Here is a 22,580-nt window from a genome sequence, read left to right on the forward strand (position 1 = left end):
AAATGGATCAAATGATGAGATGGAGATATTGTTCCAATTTTTACGTTATTGGGGTCTACAACACAAATGGAATATGCGTAATGCTTTCATGTTTGATAATAGACATGGGGTGAAAGCCTATATAAAGAAGCTTAAAGGTATTCTCATGTGGAATTTTTGGATGTTAGAGCATGTGGGGATCATTTCCTCAAATGCATATTCAGGTTTTTTAGTAGCATTCTAGAACGTCCCTCTCCCTACATAAGCATATGATAGGTAGAGGAGACTAAGAAGTGTTGTAACAAAGTGGATTTTACATACAATTAATATAATTGTGTGCTTTTACAAAGAGAGAGAGAGAGAGAGAGAGAGAGAGAGAGAGAGAGAATGCCTTTAGCCATCACCGACAGCCACAACTATATGACCACAATCCCCAACTCACTCTCTAACTACCTATTTGCCCTAGCTATATTTATACTTACATACTTATATCTCTATTTACAAATATAGTCCACAATAGGCACATTAAAGCTATTTACAAATATAGCCTAGTCAAATGAGTCTGATTCGACTACTAGCCGAATCAGCCGAATCGATTTGGACAAGCTAGCTATCATCCGACTCTTTAGTCTATCTGCTTCGACCGATCCGGTTGGTTCTCCATCCCATTCAGAGGGACTGGATTCTCAACATGATGAAGACGATTAATTCTTGAACTTATAAATATACATTTTGTATTTCTTGCATAATTTGTAATTTTTGACATACGATTTGATGCAAAAAACTCAGTGTGAAGTGTTTACTTATTTGGCATAATTCTTGTGCATTTGCCAATTATTGAGAGAGTTGTTGAACAAATGAGAGAGCAAAATCCTCGTACACTAAGAAATAAAATAAAATAGCTCGAGAATTGGCCCCTAAGCACAACTAGAGGCGGAGAACAAGCCACGAAGCATAGTAAGTGAGCAAGTAGAGAGCAAGGGAGAGTTAAGGTATTGCCTTTTGAATCTTTCTATCTTTCTGTCTATCTATGCATCGCAAACACGTCATGCTAACATCGGGCAAAGCATATAATGTAACATGGCCCCTATCCTATAATAGTGACACCTAAAATCATGTATTTATAAATCTATGTATGCACGATTGTGTATATATTGTCGAGAAATGAATCATCAATCCACAAGAAAGAGAATACGTTGAAATATACAACTCTGAAACATAGAAAATAGTGTACACAGATTTAACGTGAAAACCCTAAAACGGGAGAAAAACCATGGAGAACGGAGCTTCACTATACAATGGATATACAATGACGAGATTGGAGTACAACACTCTCTACACATAGTGTAAAACAGCCTCGCAGGGCTTTTGGCGTATGCTGTTTCTGAACACAGCTATGACGCCGCCCGCTCTCTCACCTCACGTTCACACACACTCTCTTCTCTGTCGCACTACTCTACAGAGACTCACACACTATTCTCTTCTACCTCGCTACATGTGTCTGCCCTAAGTGCATTTATACTTATACACTGTATGGGCTATTTACAAATGTAGCCACCATTCCTATTATTATCTAATATTAATAATAGTCTTACTAATCAAATGACTCATCTGTCGACTGTCGGAACGGTCCGACTAGTCGGGCTAGTCATCGACCATCCGTTCAGCCCGACTAGTCGGTCGTGTCTTCGAACTCGATCAGCTCTCTCTGAGTCGACTCCTCAATCGTCGGTTCTCATCCGATCAATCGGTTGCTCCCTGTCTTTGACTGTCGGCTCTCTCCTAGCAGTCGGCTCCTCCCACTGGATGGACATATTCCTAACATATATTTATTGTGTCCATAATATGCATATGCATGCAAGATTATGTATGAGTATGTATGTTCAAATGATTGCACATGTATGATTATATGCGCTTAAGATTGTGTGTATGCATGATTGCATGGACATATATGTGCATTTATGTTTAAATTATATGGTATGGAAACACCTCCTAAGGATATTTACTAATTACTTTCCCCCATTGATATTCACATGATTTGGTCATCGCTTCTCTATACTATTTTCCATTATGATGATGAATCTATGAACCATGGTTTTAACACCAACTTCGGAATAGTTCGAGTACTTCCATTAGTGTCCATGCAGTTTTAGGGAGAAGGAAGGAGGTGCAACCATAATGGGAGATATATATGGAAGGCACGTTGCTCTCTCGTTTTTCATCAAGTTAGAGCCTCACCAATTGAATTGGTAAGTAATATTTGGTTGGACATGGTTCATACTTTAAAGGACAATGGGATTTCAAAAGGTTTTGTAATCATTTCCCTCATTATAGTAATATAGTGAACATAGCTTACAAGGAAACTCTTATACTAGCATAAGTTTAGTTGTTGATAATGCTCTATTCCATTGTAGTGTCGTCTATTCTACTATAGTGTCATAATCCTCGATGAATATAACATTATATTTTTGCACATTGATCGTGAAACAACTATTTGATCAAATGATCTAGATATAATTGTCTATGTACAAGTTTTGGAATAACCCTCTTGTTATGATGATGCACATTGAAGAGATCACAAACTATCCCTCTTTTCGTCAAGCAAATTGTGCTATTGTTGAATAAGGCACATGAATTGATCTCACCCATTTTGCTAAAAACATTTCTATGTGGCAACAATAACAAAATGCTTTTGCTTTTCTTTTCTCTAAAGACCGGGTGATAGTAAGTACCAAAACAAAAAGGAGTAACTTTTTCTTGATATTAAATGATAATCATGAAAATTTGACTCATTATCATTAGTGGCATATTATAATTTGGCATTCATAGAAAGTTTGTAACCTAATATTTTTTATATGTTAGAACAAGAGGAAAATCTTGGGTTCACATGAATTTGCAAATCTACAATATGTTGACTTTTAATTGTATTCTTTATGAAGCATGCATCATGTAATTAAGATGCTTGGAACAGTTTACACCGAAAATCGAGTACTAAGGAGTGGCATCAAAGGCGATGATCAAATGGTACACAAGATATATGGTGATAACTTGGGGACACAACCATTTTTATCTATAAGTAAAGTTACCTAATGATGTAGTCTACTCAATGTTTGAATATGCATGGCACTTGGTGCCTTGTAGGTATTCGACATTGGGGTTGGTCATGGATCAAGTGCCCATTGTGAGACATTCTATGTGGTTAACGCACAGTGGCCCTCTTTCATAGTGACCCGCAACAACAGTTTTGTGAAGTCTGACAATATTGCATGCACACTTATATCATGGCATGCACCATTTCATTGTGAGTTTTTTTTTTTTTTGTATCTTCTTGAATGTTCTTGAAATTTGCCTACCGACAGTGATCTACGCTTAATGTGTTTAATGTACGCCAATTGTTCACATCCTTGGGCAAATATTGAGCCTCATAAACAAACAATATATACTTGGATGCCATGAATATAGCTTGAAAGCCCACATGAAGTTTCTTTATAAATTCCCTTTCAAAGCATAAATGATATATATATATATATATATTGTTCATAATACTTATGCACATGTGGTCCATACATTTTAGTTTTTTAATTGTCAACTGCCCACTTGCCTTTTTATTTTGCTACTATGTGGTCATGACCTCATTCCTAATAACAACCAACACATGCAAACCTAATGAATATATAAAGAACTGGGTTGGGGGAATTAATGTCATACATTTTATGACTGTGAAACTATGAAAAGAAATTTGGGTTGTGATTTCCAAATCCTGCAATAGTTAGCTCCTTTTCTTGGCAAAATGACAAGCTTCATTAATTATATTGTGAAATTCACGAGATCTTTCAAAACTAGGTTTAAAAACAACGAGATGTTTCCAAAGTACTCCCTTAAAATTTAGCCATTTGGATATTTAATGATTTTTTCTCTCCCTTGCTCACTACTCCAAAAGAATTGGTTGATTCCTATAGTATATGGATCCGATTCGATGTCAATGCTTTTTGACCGCATTCAAAAGTCGCAAGTCTATACGTGTACAATTATGTGATTTTAATTACACATAGTACATGTTTACATCCAATATAAACAAATGCATGGATAGAGAGAGTAAACAATTAGAAAATCAAGACTTTGGAAAAATATCCCCACTATCCAATGTCGTTAACGCATATCGTCATCACTTTATTTAATGGAGTTGGAATGCATGATCTCGTGGCCAAAGTAGCCACATAAAAAATAGTCAAATGTATATATGTATATATATATATATATATGTATAACAATGCTTACTTGTTCTTCCATATGAATGTGAGCATACTCATTTGTCACCCTTCATACTTTATCACCACGAACCAAAGTAATGGTCATTTGTTCAATCTGTATGAAATAAATTTATAATCAAGGCATTTAATGTTGATAGTAAGTTTTAATTTCATGTTGGGGTGCACTTAGGTTCACATGAAACCATTTGTTAATTCTTGAGAATTCTCTCTTTCATGAGAATATTCTTATAATAAAGACTTCATAGTTCTCATGGTTATGGTGCTACACTTATATGATCACACTACCTTTCTTATACTATTCAAGCGATTTGGGATCACTTTCAAGACAAGTTAATATATTCACTTTTAAGACACTACTATATTGATTCCCTATAGGTAGATGATATGTGGACATTTAAAAAATATAAGTACAAAGTGGTGTGCTTTGGAGACAATGATAAAGTATTGTAATTATAATAATAACATTAATAAGTGAGATCATAGTCTAGCTCTTTTTTTCTATTGTTAAAACTATAAAGCCTTACACTAGTGCTCTCTTTCAATAGTTTGGGGAATCCGAGACTTTGACCAAGAAGACGTGTAAGGAGTGTAACATACATAAGTGTATTAGTAACATTACCAATAATTATCTCCAATTCGATGACATCTCTGATGTGACTTAACATCATGAAACTGAAACAATCTGGTATGTCATGTTAAAACAAGTTAATTTCGCCTATTTAAGAAATGGAAATTGATCTATGAATGGAGAAATTGGCAACTGATCTAGTAGAGCCAATGCGGCCTCACGACACATGTTCGTTATGGATGGGTCTATATGGTCGCAAGATCAGTGCCATGGTGCAGGCTCTTAGATTGTACATCTCCTGACTGGTTTCACACCGGTTCATGGATTTCATTACGTAGTAGGCATGCGCCAAAGCTTTGTCGGATCGGTGCATGTCTCCACCACCACAAAAGACCGTTTGATCGATCGCTCAAGTATATCTATAGGAAGTGCTCCCGATGTACCGCACCAGGTGGTTAGGAGTAATCCGAAGTATGTTGACAAATTGGGCTTATAGAGAGTAGGGGTGGGGCTTGATTTTGTTGCCAATGATACTTGTTGATGATTCATGATTATTATAAAGAATTGAGGAGAATAAAGTGGCATGATTTGTTACTTATACAATAAGATGGATAGAGACTTTACATATACATATTATATATACATATATACATACCATATAGATAACTTTAGAGACTTTACATATATGTACATACATAAAACATATAATATGTATATTTGCCAAGTTTGTATATAAATTTGTTTTGAAAATCTTCAAACTATGTATATATATATGACAGCTTTATTCTCCATATCCTTCCTTTTTTATATGATAACATTTTCCATATCCTTTTTATATGCCAATCTTTTGGGAAAGAATAATGACCCCCCCCCCCCCCCCCCAAAACATAAAATATGATTTGCAAATTTATGCAGGCAATGTGTTTTTCATGATCAATTATGATGGATAATGATTAATTATATTGCCTCATTGAATACATTAGCCAGTATATATTATTTGTATATAAGCTAATGTTTTTATAATGTGCTATTGTTGAATCAATTATTATAGCCAGCGATACATAACATCAAAGCTTTCTGAGTATGAGAAACGCATTAATCCATATGTATATATTTGTAGCCATACATATATCGTTGGTGCTTCAAATGATTATAGTTATGAATTAATTAACTGCAAACAATTATGGGACGATTGAACCCATAAATGGATACACAATTATTGGACCATTGAACATAAAATTAATCCTCATATATTTGTAGCAATATTATCGGTGCTAAAAATTTGATTATACTTATGAATGAATTAACGGCAAACAATTATCGGACGGTTCTATGATATAATCACGAGAATTATAATGGAATAGCTATAACAACATATAAGTATAAGGTAGTTCAGAGAACCAGCTATTTAATATAACCAGTATGTCGATATAATTAAAAGAGGAGAATTGAAGGATCGATGGTTAAATTGGGTATGCATATAATTTTGTGTGGATTAATTATTACACAATTTGATCAAAATGCTCACAAACATCAAGCAAATAAATTGATGAATAATGTAATGAGTAAATCAGATGGGGAATTATAGATAAGTCTCTGATTCATTTATATGATCAAATAACAAGGATCACAAATATGTACAGTCAGAGAAAGAAAATCTGAGGGAAACAGTATCAAATTCTTTGTTCTGGCTTAAACAGATGATTATTCAGGGAATCGTGAGCATGTCGGTTGATACAGTAGAGAAATTTCTGGCATTTCTCAACATGCAGTAAATTATAACCGAATATTGTTTTCGGTAATGAGACAAGATTATGCAGGGGGATTAATGATAACGGAAGTTTAAAAGAGAACAAAAACTCTCGCAGAATAATAACAAAAAAGAAGAAGAAGAAGAAGAAGGAAAGGAGAAACATGGAAGAGAGGTGATTTAAGAAGGAGATCAAAATCAGTGAGACATGGTTGATTAGACAGACAATAGGAAGGAAGAAAAAAAAAAACCAACAGACAGTAACTGGTTTTTTTGTTTTTGTTTTTAAAGAAGAGAAAATCAAACCCTAAACCTACCAAATGAAGAAGAATTGATGATGATGACGGTGATGGCGATGGCGATAGAGTGCTGCTAAGTTTCCATGTTGAAATACATAATAACATAACAAAAATTTGAATGGAAATACATAATAACATTACAAAAATTTGAATGGTTTATATGTTATTATTATTATGTTAGTTAATGCAGATCCCTATACATACATACTGATGAAATAAAAGAATTGATTAAGTAGCATCACTTTGTCTGTCACTTAATTAATTAATACAGTACCCGCCTCCTCCACCTCCACCCCCACCCCCCACCCCAGTAATAATAATAGCGCCTTTCTCTCTCTAATTCAAATGCTTGTACTGACTGTAGTAGTATGTATGTATTCATCTGTCTCTCTGCTTATGTATATATGTATACATATGTATGTATGTATGTAAAATATGTATATGCAGGCATGTATTTTCTATGTAATTATGTATGCATATATTTATGTGTAATTCCAGCATATATTTATGTATGTATGTATATATATATATATATTTATGTGTAATTCAAGCATATATTTATGTATATGTATGTATAATTTAAGCATAGAAGTGGTCGCAGAGCTACAGAGTTGCAGAGGAGGAGGCAAAGAATACAGTATTATTAATTAAGCTATAGATTAGGCAGGCAGGCAGAATTAGGAGCAGATCCAGGAGAGCATGACAGTATTAGGGTAAAAAATTACTATGTATTAATTCAAGCATACATATATGTATAACTGAAGATATATATATATATGTGGTAAATGTATGTATTAATTCAAGAATACATACATACATATATATATATATAAATGAATACATATATGTATATATGTGGTATGTATGTATTAATTCAAACATACATATAAATATGGTATGTTATGTATTAATTCAAGCAATACGTATATATAAATGAATATATATATATATATATATATATGGAATAATTCAAGCATTACATATAAATGAATATATGTGTGGTATGTTATGTATTAATTCAAGCATGGATGTGGTAGCAGAGAGTGCAGAGTATTAATTAAACCCTAGATTAGACAGGCAGAGCTCTCCATGTGGATGGAGAATTAGGAGGAGATCCAGGAGAAGGCATGCAGTATTTTTTTTTTTTTTAAATACATTAGGGCAAGTATTTTTTTATACAGAGGGAGAGAATTTTAAAAAAAAAGGAAAGAAGCAGACTAATTACTATTATAGTCTATAGATATGTATATATGTATGTACATACATATATGAATTGGTATTAAAAAAAATAGAGATTGATATAGATAAATAAATGATTAATGAGCGATAAAAAAAGAGAGCAGAAGAAGCAAAACACATGTGAATGAGTTGGGAATTAAATGAATGAATGAATGAAAAAAGAAAAGAAAAGAAAAAAGACAGAGATGATCAGACTAGGAACCAATAAAATATGTACATAAATGCAACAGAAGAAGAGAAGGAAGAAGATGGAGATGGAGAGAGAGAAAGGAAAGAAAGGAAGGAAGGAAGGAAGAAAGAAACAGAGATTACATAGTTTTTATTACATGCATTATTATCAGAATCTTTGGGAAGTAGCAAAACCCTAGACAAGAAAACAGACTAGTTATAATTAGTATCAGTATTATTATTATTATCAATCAATCAAAATTTTATTATAAAGTAAGGGGGCCAAAAAAGAAGCAGGAAGGATTTTGGAGATGGTGGGTGTGATAATAATCTCTGTGTTGTGTGTGTGTTCATGATTTCTTCTTCACTTTCTGACAGAGAGAGAAAGAGAGAGAGACAGACAGACAGAACTGAACTGACAATTAAATTATATGTACAATACACATTACATAGACAATAATATGTATATATATATATATGTAATGTATGTATATAAAAAGCATATATAAATTATAATCAGCCATGAAAACAGAAATGAAAGACACAATTATATTGTATGCATAATAAATATATATCATCATGATCATCAAAAAGCAAGCAAAGCACCATTAACAGAAAGGAGCAAAAAAGCAAAGCAGAAACCCCTGGGAGAACAAAATAGATAAATAAATAAATAAAAAAGCAAAAAAAAAAAAGAAGGAGAAGAGAAATACATAAATATGTATGTACATACAATAAGAGTTTTTAAATAAAAATAAAAATAAAAATAAAAAAGCAATAAAGAAACAAGAAGAAAAAGAAAAAAAAAAACAGCAGAGAAAAGCAGAAAAAGAAAGCAAAAAGATGGAGAGAAGAGAGAGAGAGAGGAAACTTGCAGGAGAAACGAAAGGTGAAGAAATCAAAAAGCAAAACAAAGAAAAAAAACAAGGAAAGGAAATGAGAAGCCCAAAAAAGAAGAAGAAGAAGCAGAAGAAGAAGAAGAAGAAAAGCAGAGATGGAGAAGCAGTCCTTTTCTAAAAAAGCTGAAACTGAAGTCTGAGACCTCAGATTTCTCTGGTTTTTATTTTTTATTTTTCTCTCTGCATAGTACGTAATATACTCGAATGCATTCGCAAAAAAACATTCTTTCCTCAAATGCATGGAAACGAATGCGTATGTTATCAAAATATTCTCCATGTTTTTTTTTTTTTTTTCCTTTACATTTTTTTTTTACCTTAAATTGTTTTTTTTTTTTTTTTTAAACCTTTTATAAACAATGAGTACAAAAAGTATGGTATTTTTACCATACATACTTTTTTGAGGTTGTTTACCATTCTCGAATGACTGACTGAAGCATTCGCGAATGCTAAATGCACGTATGGTACGTATAGTTCATGGTGATCTTATTTTCTTTTTCTTCGTCACTGATTAATTTAATGTGTTTTTTTTTTTTTTTTTTTTCCCCCGGGAATAAAAAGAGAAAGAAAAGCAGAAAAGACAGACAAAAAGAGAGAGAGAGAGAGAATCGAGGGCTTGCCAGCTCAGCCCTAGCAGATGCGCCAGCTCACCTGCGCGCGACACGTGGCCTCAGGGGATTAGCCAGAGAGAGAGGGAGGTAGAGGGAGAATCGAGGGCTTGCCAGCTCAGCCCTAGCAGAGGCGCCAGCTCACCCGTGCGCGACACGTGGCCTCAGGGGATTAGCCGAAGCCGCAGGATCGTAAGGTACGTACCCTGCAATAAATTGCCTATTATTTATTATTTATTATTTATGACTTAATTACTTCTATTTATTATTTATAACTTATTGCTTATTATTTGTTAATTTGCTATTTATTATTATTATTTTGTTTTTTTTATGGTTCGCCGGCTGAATCGTTTTTCTATTTTATTTATTTGTTTTGCTTTTTAATGTTTTTTTTTGTTATTTATTATTTGTGACTTATTTTAAATAAATTTTTTTTTTTATGGTTCGCCGACTCAATCGTTTTTTTCATTTATTTTATTTTTGCTTTTTATGTTTTTTTTTAATGTTTTTTTCGAAATGGTATTTTTATCGCATCTGCGCAAATGGATTATGGAATTATGCAAATAATAATAATAATATTATTATTTTTCTACATATATAATAATTAATAATCTGCGTCCTATTATTCTGATAATTCCCGATAATTCGAATAATTTAATACTTTTTGAAATAATAATAAATGGGAAAAAGCAAAAAAAGCCGTACAGAGTCAACATCAAAGGCTGCCTTCTTTTTCTTTTCTCTTCTTTAATTTATTTTTTAATTTATTTTTATTTTAATCCTCTCTCTCTTCTCTCTCTATTTTTCTTCTTCATTTCTGATCTTTTTCTCTCTGTTTCTTTCTTCTGTGTTTTCTTTCTTTCTTCTTCTGCCACGTTTTGGAGCTATGGTTTCTCTGATCCTCCTCTCTCCACTACTGTTTCTTCTTTAATCTCTCTGTCTCTGTCTCTGTCTCTGTCTCTGTCTCTCTCTCTCTCTCCCTCTTTCTTGCCTGTAATTTGATGCATTCATTCCTACTTCCTCCCTACCAAAATCGGAATTAATGATCCCAATTGCTGTTTCTGTATCAATCGGCCTCAAATTTAGGTCAGATCTAAGCAACCTGTATCATCGGGTGAACCAGAAGCATCACCATATATAGCTAGCTATGGAGGATCAATGTAATGGCGAGATGGAGGAGGAGCCTAAACTTCAGAGAGAAGATCAAGCCTTCACTATAAGGTAAGAAAGCTCTCGTTTCTCTTTCTTTCTGATTCCGTCTCTAAATAGATAAATAAATAAATAAATAAATAAAAATAAAATAGAATATATTGATCTACTTTTAACCTAAAAAAAAGCTTGAACAGTCTGCATATGATAATGAAAGTCACATATGTATGTATGTATGTGATGATAATGTTTGAAGATCTATATTTTTCTGCAAATGATAATGAATTTGAGCCCCTTTCTCAGAGGCTATGTGGCAGCCATGAGAGAGCGAGACATTAGAAAATGCTGGCCTTTCACCTCTGCACATCTGGAAGCTTCAATGAGAGGATTATCACATGGCCCCAGCTATGGCGATGAGGAAAGCAAAGACTCACCTCATCATAAGCATCATCACCACCATTTGCTGCCACCATTCTCCCCCCCTGTTTCTAATTATAAGCTCAATTTTAATGAGGGTTTCTTCACATCAGAAAAGAGTGCTAAAAAATATAACAGGAATACTGAGGATAATGATGATGATGATGATGGTGAGGATACAACTCTGGAGCCGCATGACACAATCCAGGTACAGATTGAGTTATTAAGCAAATCATGCGACAATGATAATCAAACTATTTGTGCTACCACGATTGCTACACATGATCATGATAATCCAACAATATGTCTCCCCAAGAAGAAGAAAACCTTGAATTGTAAGGATAACAGTGAGAAAACTAGTGGATTGCATCATCAGCATGGTCATGTTGATCACCATGTCATTGCCAGTAGGCCCTTCCATTTATTAAACCCAAAGCCTACTCTGCAAAGCCGGCAATCGATCCGAGAAATCCGGCAAAGCATTATGGATCGAGGATGCCAATACTGCTCCGGCTCCGGATTAACCCATATGATAACTACTACTAACACAAGAGAATCTCCTGGTGATCATTATCATCATGATCATCATGTCATCCTTCACTCGTCACCCCGGACATCATCATCAGTAATGATGATGGCGACGAATTCTTGTGGTAGCATCAATGATGCTAATTGTGAGTGCCATGCTTCTACTATCAGTACTACTACTCATGGCTTTAGTAATCAGGATGTGGTAATAATGCCAGAGAATGTGAAAGAAGATCACATATTATCCGATATGCCATCAATAGGTCAGAAATCCTATGTTGTCATGGATACTGATGCATCACTAACTAGCACTACAAGAGAAGTGGCCGATGAGTCTCAGAACTGCGATATTACTCGTACCAAGATTGCATATCGCGAACAATATCTCTTGGCCGATATTGAGGCCAACAATAGTATTAAGGGATCCGCATCAAATGAATGTGCGACTGTGACAAGATGCCCATCATCGCGGACCACGGGCCTGGATTCTTCAGCTAATGTGCTTAATGCTGAGGTTCCGCACATTAATTTACATGAAAACAATAGAAATCCAGGGAGTAATAAGATTATTGATGATAAGGGCGCTCGGTTAGAGGAGGAATTAGGTGAGACTGTGATGGAGAAGAATGGATCATATGACCGCAAATTGGTGACCAAAGAAGATAGAAGAATTAGTGCTAGACTTGGTTGGATTCCGAAGACTACAGTTGAGCCAAGTATGCAAGATTCAAGTATTCGCGATCAAGGGACACCGCAACTATCCAGGACAAGTGCTATTAATTCAGATTCTAATGGTCATCAAGCAAGTGATGATAAACACCTAATTGATGGAACAACCATTTCATCGAATTCTAACCCAATACTACGTACAAATTCCACAACCACACCTGATCAGAATGTAGTGACGAATAATAATAATACCTTGATACAGAAGTGCCCGATATGCCTTCGTTTCCAAGCATCATCAAATACCGCCTTGAATGCCCACATTGATCACTGCCTTGCGTCGGCATCGCCAATGATGGCACTGGAGCCCGTCGTGTCTTCTGCCAATGACAAGACAAAAGCAAAATCAATTCAAAAGGTTAAATCCAGGAAGATCAAATGTCGGTCTATAGCTGAACTATGCGCCATTGACAATAATCGAGTCGCAGCTCTTACCGCGCGGAAATTGTGCCCCATTAATTATACAGACCTGAATCATCGCCATAATGATAGGCAACTTTCCGATGATCATGAGGATCTCGTGTTGAAAGCCAAACTAGACGTTGGAATGAATACAATGTCGCCCACGAACCGAATACATGATCACCGTCGGAAGCGATCAAAGGTTGGCACTGGACGGACTAGAAGCTCATCATTCGATCATGACTCACAGCTTAAGATCAAGGAAAATATATCTCATGATCATTGTAGCAGAGATTCAGACAGTAGTCGCCATGATGATGATGATGATGATGATGATGGCGACGGCACTGATGATCATCAAATTATGAGTGAAGTGCGGTACAAATCTAGATCACAGGTGCAAGCATTGAAGTTGCTAATGCGGCGGCAGAAGCAGCTGAAGCAGGGGCTTACCGATCCATCTACAACCTTAGTGAAGACTCCCAAGATTTCACCAATGTCAACAGTTGGGCCCGCAACCTGCAAGTTAATAGTAAGAAGATCTCACTATGCCCTTATACATTAGTCTTTTTAATGTAATCTTCTCTCATTACAATTTACAATTAACAAAAGTAAGTTGAACAATTAGTTTGAGCATTGAATATGTATTCAAATGGATGTATGCAGAATACATTTTCTTAAAGAGATAAGAAACACTAGGTATAGATAACACAAGAAATACATTCTCAGTCCATTGATGTTTGGACTACATAAAATCATTTTCTAATTGAGCGTTAGTACACAAGTGACAATACTGGATTGAACAATACTTTTTTGTGTCCACAAGATGTAAGAAGCTTGCTATTAGATATTTTAGCGAGTTTAACATTTTTGAGACTATCATAGTAGAGACCGGAAGAGGATTCGTATGTGCGCATGCACAGAACAGATCATTATGATAGTATCATTAGAAGTGAAGAGGAATTGAAGTTGGTATATACATTAGCTAATATAAATGATATATATATATATATATATATATATATAGCCTTCGAAAATGGATTTAAATAAAGAATCAGTTGTCTTACAGAGATTATCTCATGATGGTGATAGCATCATTAGAAGTGAAGAGGAATTGAAGTTGGTATGTACATTAGCTAATATAAATGAGAAATATATATATATATATATATATAGCCTTAGAAAATGAATATAAATAAAGAATCAGTTGTCTTACAGAAGTAATCTGATGGTGGAAAGGGTTTGCACCAGTCACATGAAATATGCATAAAAAAGCTGCAACATGTTTGAATATGTATTTGGAAGCTTAGAAAATTCGAAACATAGGGAAGATTGGAAACTTTAGATTTAGCTTGGTGAATACTGTTAACATATACACCAACAAGCGACTCCGCCAAGTTAGAGTTGATGATCTCATACTATCGTCAATATAGCTTATGGAATCAGGATGTCACCTTTAGAATCCATGTGGGTTCATATCGGTGGAACTAGAAGGGGCAACTAGGTGAAAGAACTGATGGGTAGTCTCTATAAACTTTAGTGAAGTTGGAATTAGAACCCATGATGCCGTCGATAGAAGATTGTGCTGGTTGCGCTGTCTTCGCATTTTTCCATGTGCATGAATAGTGTTATATTCACACATCGTCAAAAGCATATCAAGGTGGAACTACATTCAAATCAGAAGAAACTGAAACTTGTGAATGGAGATATGGTTTTAATATTATGACGACACACTTTTGTGAAAGTTCCCCAACTTAGGGACATAAATCTGAAAAGTGGGATGGTTTTGTGTGGAATTATTTGATGTATCTTACGAAAATTTTAGTGATATATGCAACATACTGATTAAGTTCACATCCTCTTACGTTAATAGTATTGTTTGAAATTGGTATGAATACAAAAGACTGGTATTATCAATATCTTTAGAGCTGAATCCTTTTCAAGCCTTTGGTATTGGCATGATGCCACGAAAAGGATCTAACAGGGAATAGTGGATTCTAGTCAGCCAGACAATCGAAGATTGATCTGATAAGACCTGCACAATATCCTTATTGCCAAGGATAATTCAAAAACAAGGTAAGACATCACAATCACATAGCCAAGGATAATCTGAAATACATACATGAGTCAAAACAAATTTGTTTCCTTTTTCTGTTGCAAAATATTTGTATATCAACATGGACCAAATTCCATGCAAACAAAAGGAAGTGATATTGACTCGTATATTTCTTTATTCATATGACAAAATGTTTAGTGATTGTCTAGATCTATATGCTGCAATCATCAAAAACAATGCAATGTGACAGTCATTTGAAAAACCTTCTAACAATCCTCTCCATTCCAAAGCAAACTGCTACAAATACAAGGACAATCCAGTCTGTATTCCGTTCTCCGGTTCACTATTTAGTCTTCGACTGTTCCAGAGAATTAGAACAGATGGAGTTATATATAGAAAAAAGACATACAGCTTTGGCTGCTACATAGCGATATCGCTGGTCAAATTTTATATCTTCAAACATTCATGATAACAATTAATTTGCTCCATTCCTAATAATTATATAGCCTAAGCAGAGCTGTTATTTTCTCTTTCAACAATTGACCTGTACGCTTTAGCCAACTATAACATCATTCATCTTCATATAAAAAATGTGTTTCCTTATGTATGAAACAAAGGAAATGGATTTATCTAAGGCTGACTTGACTAAATCCTTTTGTTGTCTTCCCTCAGGATCAAAGCAAATGTCAGCTTGTCCCAAAATCAATTACTCCGTCAAGCAGGTCAGTGCTGTCCCAGCAGTTTAAATCGAAGAGTACAAAGAATCTTAATGGGAAAAGGAGGGGAATCATCCCAGGTTCACATGACAAAGAAACTGGAAGTGGGAAAAAGCAAAAGATACCAAAGATTCAGAACAGATTCCGTAAATCCAAGAAGAATGCCATTGAGTCCCTAAAAGCTACGGGGGTGGAGCTTAAAAAATCATCTAAGAAGACCCTGAAAAATGCCCGAGATGACCTGAATGGCAAAATAGGTCAACCTTGTAATAAGAATCTAGTTCAAGGCTCCTATAGGCAAATGCTTCAAGCCATTAGGGCTGATGCGCCAGCGATAGATCAAGCCACAGAACTGAGTTCTGCTTATCCAGACCTTTCGGCGAAGCGTTTGAAAACTGCAGGAAATACAGAATCAGCTGAATACTGCTGCAATCACAAGGATGCGAAACAATCCTCAAACATTCAACTAGCAATCACGGAGCACCGTCCATGTGATCCAAACGTTAATCACAATGTAGAACATTCGACAGTTGATATGTGCAATGTCCAAGCACCAGTCAATGAAGTTAACCACCCAAAATCAGATGTGGATCGTGCTATCGCATTGGAACAGTCCATAGTTAAACCACATGCTCTTGTAGATGAGATCTCTGAAGTACTAGAATGTACTGGCTCCATCAATCATCGATTGTTACCTGCAATTTCATCCATGAATATTGGTGCTGAAGTGACGATAGGTCAGGAGATGAGCAACAACATTGGGGTTTCTGCATTACCCGGATGCAATGCATCTGCCTCACTTGATCCTCTTTTGGCCCTAAATTCTGGAGGACCACAACTGACTACGAGTGTGCCACCTTTGCAAGGATTGCACCACTCATGTCGTGATCCAACGGGGAACAATCATTCTTCAGATCAATTTACACCGCAGAAGTTGGACCTAATACAAAGGATAAGGTCTGCCCCTGGAACACTTGATAATCAAAGAATGCTGAAAGCTACTAGTTTCCCACCAGCTACAGTTGCCCACAATAAAAACTTCCAATATGCAACTGTCTCAAATCAATGTGAAGGAAACAACCAAAAGAACCACTTATCACTCAATGACCAAGAAGACTACAGAGCACTTGTCCTAGTCAACTTGATCAATCCTATACAAACAAATGGAGTTGGCCACACATCAGCCCCAATTACTATTAACCATGGACATCCAACAATGGAGCTTATCAAGACTACAGCTGCAGGTTTTTTGTTTTATTTTTGTTTCAAGATATCTTTCAATGGCATCTGCACAATTTCTCTATTTTTCCTTCTCCCTTGTATTGGTTACATACATCTTTCAATGGTATCTGCACAATTTCTCTATTTTTCCTCTTCCCTTGTATTGGTTACATACAGAAACTATTATTGTCTGCAGGAGGACACTCTGGAAATCATCCTACCTTGAATGAAACCCATTTCCCAAATCAAAGTTCTTCACGATTTGTTTTCCCAACAAATCATATTCCTATTCAGAATGTAGCCCAGCTTCATACTAGTGATCCAGTTGTTGGAACACATCAGGTATGCTTCTTGTGAACTACATGTTTTTTTGAACACATTTGATGCAAAAGTGTATGAAAACAAAGCCTGCCCAACTACAGGATGCCGAGTTAGGTTTTCCCAGAAGCCTACCTCCATGGATGGAAGCTGCAATCAAAGACACACAAGCACCATCATTTCCACCAGGAAATAACCCTGACAATTGCTCTACTTGTGCATCAGCGCTGAGATGCCCTATCAATACCGAAACATCCAGAGCCTCTCCGGTCTTTGACATTAATGCAAAGCCAGTTCTCCGCCTCATGGGTAAAACCATGGTTCTTACACAAGGTGGAAATGGGCAAAACCAGGTGATTGACACAAGCTCTGGTTGGTTGGATAGTCGACAACCAAATCTAGAGTACATTAATTTTCCTCAGAAAAAGGGGCCTCAAGAACAGTATTGTGATCACCTAGGAGTTCGGAATGTGAATCTACAGCAGCTAATCGACGGTCAAATTGGTAGGTTTCCAGCTTGATTAGTCTTCTTTTTCCTTTTACATAAGAAACAGCTAAATTAGTATAAAAGACATTCAAGGAAACTCAAATGAAGTACATATATAAGTATGCTTGTCTGTCTCTGTATTGGAATGCATAGAAATCTATGAATATGTACAGACGTAGAAGATTTATGACTAGTACAAAAAACTAAACCTATGATCAGCGCGTATTGAAATGAAAGAACCCTGATTCTGGACAAAGGAACAAAAAGCTAGGAGTCATTGAGATAGGAAGATTTCCACATGTTTTCTAAGGTCGAACAATCAAAATGGATGATCTAGATGAAAAAGCTATTTTGCATTTGAGAGATTGTATGAAGGGATGCGGTTTCTATTTAACACGAGAAAAGAATTTGACAATTTCACGTTTTCGTGCACATCATCTATTTTATATGCAAAGTAGGATTGGGGAGAGCTCTTCTTACCAGCGATTCGCTTGTACCAGCACAACGATATACACAGCCTGTGGAATTTGCTTGCACATTTCAAACAGGAGGCCAAAGTAGACAAATTATTAGTGGCTCATCATCTCAAGAGGTTCAATATGCATCAAAGGTTATTACCCTCCAAACTCCTGTCTTTCATCAGGTGAATGCAAGAAACAATATGTATATTGAACAAGGAGACCAGTTTCCATATCGATATTCGCATCATTCACATCAGCCAGCTCCAAGCACATCCTCAACCATACATACAACACGAACCGATGATGCTTACCTTTGCTTTCAGCAACAGACTAGGCTGAAGGAACAGTCTTTCCATCATCCCCCTCATTCTTATCAGTATTCTTCTCATCCATCTCAATGTGAAGCCTTGAATACTCAACGAGACATCCAACAACACATTCATTCATCATCACAACCTCGATTAGACACTGGAAGAGTTAGCAAATCTTCTGTGAATACTTCGGTGGACATACAAGGCACAATGATGAACAACCCTCAAACAGTGAATATGAGTAGTAATAGTAGCAAGTGTAGTACTACTACCAACTGTCATTATCCCTCGTGCTGGCTGCCCAATGCAGAAAAGAAGTATTACAAGGTTAACCAACCTGCCGAAGTAGTCGTCATAGATGATGAAGACATTACTAACATCAGCTCTATCAGTAAGTCGATTCCAAGGCTCTTTGGACAAGATTTAAATCCCATGGGTATAACTTGCCGGCCACAAAACACAATTAATGGCGCTCATCCGTCTCTGAGAGAAACATTAATAGAACCAGGTAAGGGTTCCATTGCTTGATGAAAATCATTATAGCTATATATGTATACACATAAATAGATAATCAAGGGATTCCTTGTGTTCTATATCCGGGCATATTTGATAAAACCCATCAGAATATCCTGCATTCTCCCATTTGAAATAAAATGAATTATATCTCTAGTTTCAAATGATGCCATATAGCATACCATTCGTAGAGATCTTGATGAAGATATGATTCTCTAGACTTCTCATACTCAAGGTATTTTAGAAACAATGTCATCTAACCCTTTTCCCAAATGATCTAAGAATGTAATTTGTTTTTATTTTATAGGACACTTCATCCAAAAGAGATTCGTACACAACTTATCAACAGATCATGTGATTGGTTCCACCATACAAAATAATATTATGTGTGGATTGAAGCCGTCGAGGCCACAAGAAATTGCACCAGATTATTGTCATGATGGTCTCCCATCCAGAGGCATGGGTGAGAACTTCGGGATGGTCATAAACCCAAAGAAGAGAGCAAATAATAGTACGTATTCTGTACAATTAGGTGGAAGAAAGTGCACCACGAAGAGCAATAAACAAGTATTCGTGTCGTCAAGTGTTAACGGGAGTGGCCCCTTTGGCCACCATGTAGTTCAAAGGAAGCCCAATAGTTCTGCCCCTTGCAACAGGAAACAGAAAAGGAAAGCGAGCAATGGCTCAAATCCCATTCGCATAATTAGCAATGCCATGAACGATGCACCTAATTATGCTTTCTTCAATGCACATACAATATCAGACCTTGCTAATTCTCCTCTAAACTCGGAAGGAAATTTAGTGGAGAAATGTAGTGTAAACATGAACCCAGCAGAAGTGGATTGTCAAGATCCAAGTCAATTCATGTGTACTCCATCCATTATTAACAAGACGGCTACACAACAAGGAGATTGTATGGAAGAATCAAGGTTTATGAATAACCTAACCGGACTATCGTCAAGTCTCCAAACTATAACGAAAACAACAAGGAATCGGTTTCAATTCCCAATTACTTGGAGCTGCAATGCTGATGCTTAAAAATAGATGTAATTTAGATCAACCAATGCAAAAAATAGCTGGAAATAAACCAAATTCAGCACAAGCAAATAACTGAATGTATCTCTTGCCAAAGGGGAGAATGCCGTAGCTGAATGTATCTTCTGCTGAAGGGGAGGCTGCCATAACTGAACAACAGATCTGCTGACGGACCGCTTCCACACTTGAATTGATCTGCTGAAGGCCCAATTACCAATAACTGAATGTGTGATGTGCTGAAGGAAGGTCAAGAACCAATACCTGAATGTGTGATGTGCTGAAGGAAGGTCAAGAACCAATACCTGAATATGTGCTCTGGTTGAATGGGTTGTTAATCTGATGTTTGTTGTAGCTCTAAATTTGTATTGCATAACATGACTATATGAGGCCTTTTTATGGATGACAAATGATAATGATGATTATCATTAGACTACAGTGATGTTGTAAGGTTAAAAAAAGAAGAGAAATAAAACACATTTTCTTGAGAAATCGGGGAAGTTTTAAGGGCTATTATTTTGGTAAACATTTCCTTCATTTGATTCTTCATGGCTTTCATTTTATTATGTGGTTTTCTTCAAAAATCTTTTGCAATGTATATTCACTCTTCTTCGATTGGTATGTTAAGAAAGTATTATCCAGCTGAAATACTTAAGGTCTGCCATGTACTTGACAAAAATCCAACTGGGGTGGGGGGCCTATAGATGGGGACTTGACACAAGCCTTTTGTTTTGCAATTTCCTGCCCCAAATTTGGCCTTAGAAGATGTTAATATATCTTTCTTTCTTACTTTTATTCTTTCAAGAAGGAAGAGAGTGGGGGGTGCCGTTTCTATTATACGTAAACCTTTCTATGTCACATTCTAAGAGGTGTGGGTAAACCTAATATGTAAAGGCAAGGAATTAAGGGATTTTACCCTAGTGATGGGTGGTACTTTGGTGGAGCTTACAATTGAATGAGCACTAACCTTTCACTCTTTTGTCTAGATTTCTTACACATACTTAGGTCGAATGAGATGGTGGTATGATGTGCACGATTGTCATATATTAAAATCTTGGATGGGACATAAGCCAAACACTGTTTTGGTATGCATATACATTATTGGTCATGAATCAACAACATATCGTCGTCGGGCAGGCAGGGTTTTCCTATATAGAACCAGAGTTTTACATGAGGTCCACATATTGTTCTGTAAAGCCGACGGGCACGTGGGCATTTCAGGACTCAAGCATTGGGCATTCTAGGAAAGAAAGATTATACATTTATGTCTATTTTCTTTGAATAGGACAACAGGCAAAGCAGAAAAACAAACTTTAGGGTTTTCCTTCTTCTTTTCCAAACAACTTTAGGGTTTTCCTTTATGTTACCATATCATCATAATAATAATAATAATGAATTGATTTTATGTGGTAGCATTGTCACAATTTGACTTGATTTAGATATGTATTGTTTTACCACACATTATGTGAGCCTTTATTATTTGATAAGACATACATGTACATATGTAGTATATATATATATGAAGCTTTCCCGTGCAATGAATTGAATGCATTTACTTTCGTTTACTTTGGTTTTTCATACGCAATTTCCAATGCTCCGTTTTTAATCTCTGAAAACCCTAGCTCAATAAATAAAATCAAAACGCCCAATGTACATATACGAAACAGAACAACTTTGAACCTCTTTATGCATTAATTTTAGACCTAAATTATAGTTTTAGTGGTTTTTTACCTTGATCAATCTTGCTTCAAGTTCAAATTATTTTGCAAGTCTTTAATTCCTATACTTGTTATTAATTAGTTATAGATATTGCGATTTCAATTTAATCAGAGCATACATGATTGACATAGGTGACATCTTCCGATGGAGCACTTGATGAGTACACTACTATGAGACAACAATAAAAAATGATGAAGACTAAGGTATATACCTTCTTTCATTTGAAGGCAGTAATCGATCCTTAACATGATCCAAGATACTATTCAAATTTGTTTGCGAGACCAAATTATGAAAAGAAATGAAGTATATAAATTTTAATATTGAATTGTGATTATTGTAATTGGGATAAAATCATTAACATATTCCATGATAAATGGAGGCAGTAATCGATCCTTAACATGATCCAAGATACTTGTTCAAATTTGTTTGCAAGACCAATGAAATGAAATTCAAATTTGTTTGCGAGACCAAATTATGAAAAGAAATGAAGCATATAAATTTTAATATTGAATTGTGATTATTGTAATTGGGATAAAATCATTAACATATTCCATGATAAATGAAGGCAGTAATCGATCCTTAACATGATCTAAGATACTAGTTCAAATTTGTTTTGCAAGACCAATGAAAAGAAATTAAGTATACAAATTTTAATATTGAATTGTGATTATTGTAATTGGGGTAAAATCATTAAACATATTCCATGGATTTATCGTATAGGACATCTTCCACTAATTCCTCAACCA

At 35.5% G+C, this 22,580-nt stretch overlaps 2 protein-coding genes across 3 annotated transcripts; both read left to right on the forward strand.

Annotated features, from left to right (window-relative positions):
- The first annotated feature begins 10,910 nt into the window (after positions 1-10,910).
- Positions 10,911-11,734, forward strand: EMF1 (embryonic flower 1 (EMF1)). Its single transcript, XM_087316708.1, has 3 exons — positions 10,911-10,999; positions 11,231-11,679; positions 11,721-11,734. The coding sequence occupies exons 1-3, from the start codon at positions 10,926-10,928 to the stop codon at positions 11,732-11,734; spliced, it is 537 nt and encodes a 178-aa protein (XP_087172834.1). The 5' UTR covers positions 10,911-10,925.
- Positions 11,712-20,607, forward strand: LOC147866088 (uncharacterized). 2 transcript variants are annotated; one of them, XM_087316459.1, is made up of 7 exons: positions 11,713-13,532; positions 15,729-17,016; positions 17,190-17,335; positions 17,416-17,815; positions 18,257-19,078; positions 19,391-20,364; positions 20,402-20,607. In XM_087316459.1, exons 1-6 carry the CDS (start codon positions 11,829-11,831, stop codon positions 20,119-20,121), a joined length of 5,091 nt encoding a protein of 1,696 aa, XP_087172585.1. In that variant the 5' UTR covers positions 11,713-11,828; the 3' UTR covers positions 20,122-20,364; positions 20,402-20,607. The 2 variants fall into 2 exon arrangements, with proteins under 2 accessions (XP_087172584.1, XP_087172585.1); XM_087316458.1 differs by having other exon boundaries at positions 11,712-13,532; positions 18,254-19,078; positions 19,391-20,607.
- The last annotated feature ends 1,973 nt before the right edge of the window (positions 20,608-22,580 follow it).

The sequence above is a fragment of the Azolla caroliniana genome, unplaced genomic scaffold, assembly GCF_043228905.1.
Source record: "Azolla caroliniana isolate FFs.n. ecotype wild unplaced genomic scaffold, voAzoCaro1.0.p SCAF_3, whole genome shotgun sequence".
Taxonomy (NCBI): Eukaryota; Viridiplantae; Streptophyta; class Polypodiopsida; order Salviniales; family Salviniaceae; genus Azolla; species Azolla caroliniana.

Excerpts from the sequence above, each read along its gene's own strand:
- EMF1 (XM_087316708.1), top strand. The coding sequence starts at position 10,926 with ATGGAGGATCAATGTAATGGCGAGATGGAGGAGGAGCCTAAACTTCAG. Across the intron at positions 11,000-11,230 it reads GATCAAGCCTTCACTATAAG|AGGCTATGTGGCAGCCATGA; the intron begins GTAAGAAAGCTC and ends CCCCTTTCTCAG.
- LOC147866088 (XM_087316458.1), top strand. The coding sequence starts at position 11,829 with ATGGATCGAGGATGCCAATACTGCTCCGGCTCCGGATTAACCCATATG. Across the intron at positions 17,017-17,189 it reads TATCAAGACTACAGCTGCAG|GAGGACACTCTGGAAATCAT; the intron begins GTTTTTTGTTTT and ends TATTGTCTGCAG. Across the intron at positions 17,816-18,253 it reads GCTAATCGACGGTCAAATTG|TAGGATTGGGGAGAGCTCTT; the intron begins GTAGGTTTCCAG and ends TTATATGCAAAG.